The sequence below is a fragment of the Lytechinus variegatus genome, chromosome 4 (genome assembly GCF_018143015.1).
Source record: "Lytechinus variegatus isolate NC3 chromosome 4, Lvar_3.0, whole genome shotgun sequence".
NCBI lineage: Eukaryota > Metazoa > Echinodermata > Echinoidea > Temnopleuroida > Toxopneustidae > Lytechinus > Lytechinus variegatus.
The window spans coordinates 27274582-27282393 of NC_054743.1; the positions used below are offsets into that span (position 1 = coordinate 27274582).

The 7812-nt window shown below is 37.3% G+C and overlaps 1 protein-coding gene across 1 annotated transcript; it reads right to left on the reverse strand.

Moving 5' to 3' along the window:
* Positions 1 to 3038: 3038 nt before the first annotated feature.
* Positions 3039 to 7444, reverse strand: LOC121413737 (octopamine receptor-like). The gene has a single exon (XM_041606664.1). It carries the CDS (start codon positions 4666 to 4668, stop codon positions 3556 to 3558), a length of 1113 nt encoding a protein of 370 aa, XP_041462598.1. The 5' UTR covers positions 4669 to 7444; the 3' UTR covers positions 3039 to 3555.
* Positions 7445 to 7812: the final 368 nt, after the last annotated feature.

Consider the following 7812-nt stretch of genomic DNA (forward strand, 5'->3'; position numbering starts at 1 on the left):
TTTGTGTAAAAAAATGACAAGCAAAGAAAAAAAAAGGTTTTCGCTTCAAAGTGAAGGTGTTTGGGGGTATAATTTCTATATTGATTTTTGACGTGTTTTTTTAAAGGGATGTCCTAATAAAAGACCGAAGTTTTAACATTAGGCGTACATCTTAGCTGTATTCTTGAAAACAGTAAATAGCATAAAACCTTCCAATTGGACAGGGCCATGATTACACTATTATTATGGTGATTATTAACCAAATATTCATTATTAGACCAAATCTTAAGAAAGCCAAGAGAGTTTAGTCATGATGATATAAAACGATGTGAGGGTAAGACGAATTGGAGTCGAGAGAGAGAGAGAGCTACGCTCCTTTTATTTTTTTTTATTTTTACGGCATTTACGAAATCATTTGTGATTATATACCCATGGAATTCAGTGAAATTTGTTCGCTTGCCAAACATTGTAAAATTTACTATATCCTCTGGGATATACATACTCCCACAACATATTTTAAAATCAAATGAAAGAGCCTATTAAGCTCTTTTACGTGTTTGGGATGACGTTGGAATTAAAGTATATTTCAGGTGGAACTTTCTTTTCTTTTTGTAGAAAAAAGTAACATCGTGCCTAATTCTATTGTTTATTACATTTTCAAACATCGTTTCATAGAAATATATAAATATCAAATTTTATGATTTGAACTATATTTTCTATCATGATCTGTCACCACTGAACAAAAAAAGCGTAATCTAATATGTTTGTATTGAGAAGTATAGCACAAATATATGTTTTTGTCAAGTTTGGGGGAAATGACACCTAAATCATTTTCAGCTCCTGATGACAAAACAATGTGATGAAGGGGCATGACATATTCATTTGTTTGATATCAAATTCGTCACGATAGCACAAGTATTTTATAAGATACAGTAATTTTTATGATGTTTGGCAAGTGTCTACTTTTATTTGAATTTCCTGGGTGCATGTAAACTTCTGACCCTAACTGTATACATTGACAATCGTTTAACCTGTATACGAATGTTCACATGCAGTGTCATTACTGAAGTTTATTTTAAGCGAAATCCATTAAAATTACAATACTTTGAATAAATTCAATTCAAATAGTCGCATGGCTGGAGCAGTGGAATGCCACAGATCTGTTGATGGCCTAATTGTATTCACATCTCATTTTCACGTTATGAAGAGGTACTTGATACTACACTTGTGTTCTCTCATATTTCCAACAACATTTCCACGAGATCAATTTACATCATTAGGATAAACTCAACATGGTATATCATTTACGACACAATTCAAATCTTTACTTTTAGATTTATTAGGTTTATTGATGAATGCAATAAGATCCGATCAATTAAACATAGATCTGATAAATTAGGAGTTCCTGACAACACTTTAGTTATAATACATTACATGGCATTTATAAATATGCATTAAGCATCTTACTGAAATGGTTAAAAGAGGAAAAACACTTATTACACATGTTGAACAAATTAAAAAATAACCAAAAGCAAGTACTGGAGTTTTTGTAAAGTTCCCTAAAATCCCTTGACATAGTGTGAAATTTATGGAAAAGAATAAGAGGGTATTTCAATGATTATCTTTAAATTCAAAACATTGATTCAAAGAGGCAGGCCTTTTTTCTATTTTTATGGAGAATTGTCTATTTCTTTTGAATTACAATGCTCAGATTACCGTCTTTATCTCTTTTGCTTGTGCTGTAAATGTCTAATTCAACAAACACCCACATATTGCATGCACTCTTGTTTTGATTTAAACAATTTGATTTTAATCACTCTCAGACGCAATTTGATATTTCTTTTCAATTCAAATTAATGGCTCGTATTATGAATGTCGTTTAAAATTGTCCAACGATGAAAGTGTTCACACCAAAACATTGACATAAAAGTGATAAAAAAATGTCGGAACTTCATTTACATGTTTAGCAGAGTACCTTCCCCTGTCATATATATTGTCCAATCTAGACATCTTTCATTGCACATAAAGTTGTACTGTTGTATATCATGTAAATTACAGTCTTTATGGGTAATGCAAAGAAGTGAGACCTTAATGACTTTAAGATAAATGATGTAAGTTCGCTTCGGCAACACATCTAAAAAAATCTTATCATCAGGTACATTTCATTAATATATCAAGAATATTATCTTTCATACCGAAATTAGGGCCATATTTGAATAATCCAGAACAAAACACCACAGCAGCAACGGAAATTCATTTACCAATATCAACTATTCATGTTAATGGGACAGTATGCACAAAAGCAACCGCACACCTTACGATTGGTCTGCGACCCGATTTTGGAATAAAACGTAGTATAATTTGATGTAATTATTGAGACATGAAATATCTTACTGTGTAATTTTACAAATCATCGAACGAATACCTAATAATGTTCAAATATGCGACTCTGCTATCCTTATTAAAATAAAAGCGAATTTAATATCTAGTCACAATGACGTCATAGCAGTATCATGATTGGCTACGACTTGAAACTAATTTGTCCTTTACTCCAAATAAAGGCTTGTAAGCATCCGAAATTATTATATCAGTACACTGTACAAAATATTGGGTACAATTTTAACCAGCACGAGGGTAACTATGTGTCCAACCAATTTTGGGCAGTATTTTACCCAATGCGGGAAGCATATTGTCCAGTAAGGTTAAAAAGATGAGGAGCAATTACTTTAGAATGGGCAAAAGTTTCATCGCACTGGATAAATAAAAATGCCCAAATGAAATGCCTAATGTTGATTGGACACATATTTACCCTCACGGAGCATATTTACCAATATTTTTTTTAGTGTATTCTTTAATACAGCTTATTAGAGCCACAAATAAAAACATACTTTTCACGCACATTTTCAGAAAATGAGCTAATGCGATTTGTTCCAAAATCGGATCGTGGACCACTCGTAACGTGTGCGGTTGCCTTTCCGTGTTATGTGGCAAGTGAGTGTGTCGAGATTACCATGGAGTTATAAAATGCGTACTGTTATAAAATGCGTACTGTTATAACCCCTTTTTTGTCACTCACAATCGTAAGCTTATTGACATTGCGCCGGTTCTTATATCATTTCAATACCCTTATCATACGAATTAATTGATTTTGAATTCCATTTTTCCTTCAAGTTTAAACGAAGTATGTCGAGTTTTTTTTTCACGGACGAATGTGCACTGCGAGCTCATCAGTTGCCTGCCAATCGCCGGCTTCTGGAGGTTGCACCCGTTTTTATACTTTATGCATATTTCACATCTGATTAGAATTTATAATCCTCGCCTGCATGGCATTGAAAGTGTCAGATACGTTATCAGGTGATAAGCTGGCGATGAATTATTGAAATAATCGAACGGTGAGTTATGTACGAAAAAAAACATCGAATACCATTATTGCCTGTGGTATAATTTCATACAAATTGATCGACGGGTGATCAACCATAATTTATGCAATAAAGAGTGAGTGAATTCTACATGTCATAAGAAATGTCATCACAGACTTTGTGCTTCACAACTTATAATTTTGCCATGTCGTCATGGTCATGCGAGTGTAATGTTCGACGACAAGGACGGTCTAGTCTTTGAGGAATACATATAGCATTCCCTAGATTTCGACTCTTTAGAGCACGTATACCTCTTTACTAAACACTTGATGATGTCTTTGAAAGCATTCCTAAACCGCAAGTTCCTCCTGGCATAGACAAGCGGGTTGATGGCCCCGTTCAATAGCCAGAATGTCTCCGAGCTTCGCTTGACAACAATCCACGTTGTCCAATTGATCAGGACGGATACTCCTATTCCTTCGAAGAAGTACCTTGTGGCCGTCGGCAACCAACATATGACAAAGAGAACAATGATGATGCCGATTGTCTTTGTGGCTTTGAACTGTCTGGCGTCGTTGCTGCTCTGGCTTTCGGATCTTAGAGGTTTTTTATTTCCCAGGGCAAAGGATTTTTCTCGTTCCGCCTCCATATCTTGCCAGTGGCCCCTCGCGATCCGGTAGATGTGTAGGTATATGAGAGTGATGACGAGGAACCCCAGCGTCAATAGGATGAATGAAACGAACGAAAAGGTGGGCGATGAACCTGCTTGCTTGCAGACGGGCCGCATGGTATCTGTGCCAGTTGGTTTCAAGACGGCACTCGCACCGATCAGGAGACTCATCAACCATATGAACACCTCAAGGAAAACGATGCGTTTCATGGTAACGATATCATGGTATCGCAACGGCTTCAACACACCGATATACCGTTCGAAAGTGATTGCTATGATGTGAAAGAAGGAAGCCGCTGCACAGGTGTATGTCAACAGAAAGAAATACTTCCGAGTCCCGATCGAACATGTGTACCGATTCTCTACGATCACGGCGTATATCGACGGCGGGTAACCGAAAAGGGGAAAGATTAAGTCCGTGACGGCAAGAGCGGCGATCAGGGCGTAGGTCGGTTGTCGAAGGTTGCGCTCGCGGAAAACGGCGAGCACGACCAGGGAGTTGCCGAAGACTGTGAGTATCCACAGCGGAGTATGGATAACGAAGATGAGACTGATGTATAAGGGTGTGACCATCCCGGTAACGTAGTCCGATGAATTGTATGGAACATCATCTTCCAGCGTGTCCAGTTCCAGATAGTATTCGGTCGTCATAGAAGCCATGACTGCAATTGGTTTTCTTTCCTACTGTGTCCTTAACATGACACAGACTGATTAACACCTGAAACTTCCTCAAAAATTCGTTCGCCGTTTGCTTGAATTGGTCAGCCGTATGTGAACTTCACTCAGAATTCCCTCTGCTTTAATGTCAGACGACGACAAGGCACTGAGTACTCGTGGTTATTTTCACAATGCTGATAAATATAGTCTTTACTTTTATATCACCAAATCCGGTATAAACTTTCTTCACATCAACTGTTTCCTCCTTGGTCGTTCAACCGCTCTGCCATATGGACTTCATAGACTTCCCTTATGTTCACATAACTCATATTTCAATATATAAACTACATGATGCAGCCAGTATACTCCTTGCAACGATTTTGATCTCTCTGTTAAACTGTCCAAATATGCGCGGAAATTTCACGAGACCTGCCCTGTAGCTGTATCCCGTTACAATTCCAATGTCACGTTTCAAACATATTTCAGGTACTCTGTAGGTTGAAATTGAATAATCCAAGTTACAAAAAATGTAAGGCTATAGAGAAAATCGTGCACGTCGTTGCGATGATTAAAGAATTGCTGGCGTTGAGTTATTTCCCCTTATTGTGAAACACAGAATCTGAAAATACATCGGGCTTAGCTGAACTGTGAGTCACTATCCTTCACTTCACCCTTCATAAGGAACAAATGGCAGTTCAATGACTCATGAGGTCGGAAAGGCATTAAATTCACTTCTTGTACACATTCTTATAGGAAGGCGTCCGATAGATCGAAGAATACACAATTTCAACTTTCAGGTCATTCGTTGACTCAATCCTCTGGTGAAAACACGAACTGCTGACCTTACTGTTGCGAAACTGATAAACTTTAATTCAAACTTTAATTGAAATAATTTATCTAGAACGAAGCTGTTTTCTCCACTTCATGCACTTCTTTATTGAGTTTTCGGTGTTTTTCATTCTAGTTACAATGGTTTGTGCATATCAAGAAGTATTTGACAATCGTCATGGTCTATGTGGTTTTCCAATTTGACTGTATCATCAAGCTTACATCACAGGTAGACACAATTTAATGAGATAAGTGCACAAGAATGGTCTTATTCAAGTCCTCCACTTCATCCAATTCGTTAGTGAGTTTTTCAGTATTTTTATTCAAGTTCACAGTGCATGCTTTTCAAAATCTCCCGAATTGAGTCAAACATGCACACGATGAGCAAAGAATCTGTACAGTTTCTTAGTTCACAAAAACAGGCAGACACAATTTAAGGAGATAATTAAACCTGCAGCTGACGTTTCCTGTGTATTCCGTTTCTCTATTATGATCCTGCACCGTTCTGGTGATCTTCTACCACTGTTGACCTTGCACCTCAAGTTCACAAAACTGACTAAAATAACTTTCTGATGGGTGGTTCATATCCGTGTTTTCTCAAGGTAAAATATATTCCGTTACAACCACACTGGATCGCTCTAGTTAAACATACAGGTATCTTACCTTGTGTGATCTGTCATGCTCAATATCAGTGTATGTCAGTAATCATGACCGTCAGGAAGCTATCACTTATCGCGCAGCTACCATTTGAAATCACACTGTGTCGTGTCAGTCAATACGGTGTATACAGATTATCAAATTGTCTAAGATGCACTTCCTGCTAAAATGTGGCGCGAAGGGTACAGGCCTACCGAATTCAATGGGAATATGAATAGCAAAAAGGCGAGAACGTTAGAAGAACAAGTTCAAACATTTTCAACTATTTAATTTTAGTCAGAAGGGGACATCATTGGAAACCGTTCAAATCTGTTGAAATCGATCATCTGCCCAATAGCACGAAAACAAAGCATCGTTATTAAGAAGTTAAGTTCAGAGTATACCAAGTTGCTATAGAAACAACAGTGAAGTGATGACAAAACAAGCAAAAGTGACCCAAATTGTGACGAAACAATTTCATGAAGCTCAATCTTTCCCGAGTGGTTTCATGCTAGCTAGGACAAATGACCTATCAAAAATAAATATCAGTTCACAGTGATTCTGGAAATATCTCAATAACATCCGAGCAAAATCCGAACAGAGTTATGTCTTGAGGAATGCACTGTATCCACACCATGTAATGTAGGAATGTACCCACTATCCCCGCAGGCCTCGTTGTTTCCTTAACAACCAACCGGGCGCTTGCCGCAAGATTTTGGCTGAGTGCCTGGTGAGGCAAGGTTAGGTTCCGTCGGATATGTATAGACACGTTTAGATATATATATTTGAGTCAGCGATGAAAACAGCAGTATCTCAAGTTCATCAGGCGTTGCAATCCGTCACAACCAGACAGAACTCCAAATTTGGATAATGAAATTTGGCTATAATTTTGTGAACCGCCTTGCCCTATTCATTTTGAAGTGGCATCCGAATCCAGATATTCACCTTGCAAGTTAATGAAATTGACTCTCTGTATCTGCATGATGTTCGTGACGCAGAAATACATTCACTGACAAAATTGTAATTGCACTTCTCAAATTAATTTGATAACCACCCGTTGGCAGTACTGAATGCTTTGTGTACGATCTGCATCCCGGTCGAAATACGATTGTTATTTCATTCATATCCATCACAAATATTATGGTGTTTAGAAAGACGAAATTCAATCCAGTCATATCAGTATGAGCATGGTGAAAATATTCAAAGGCTTTCCCCTTTTCTATCGAAAGCTGGTCAATACACTGTCATATTGATTAAAATAAATCGTCTGGAAGAACGCGGGAAGGTAGATTTCATATCAATATTCCACCCTTCAGCTAGTATGTGCATGAAAAACCGCATAATACTTGATATGATTTTGAGATATGTAAGAATATATCCATCGACCCTATCACGTGTTCCACAATATCACGTATTTCTTCTCACTTTCCCGTCATAAAAACACTTTCAAGGTCTCTACTTGATAACTTCCTTATATACACATTTTCTCATTAATTCCTTCCTCTTCAAGTTAGCATGGTTGTTATTAAAAAAAAGTATCGAAAAGCTCTGTATCATAATCCATTATGAGGAAATTAAATACAATTAATCTATGCCTATAACATCATCATTACGAAAGAGGAAAAAAATGCATGTAAATCATCCGTTCGGATATCTTCCACAAGGTCACCTACGATACTGCCT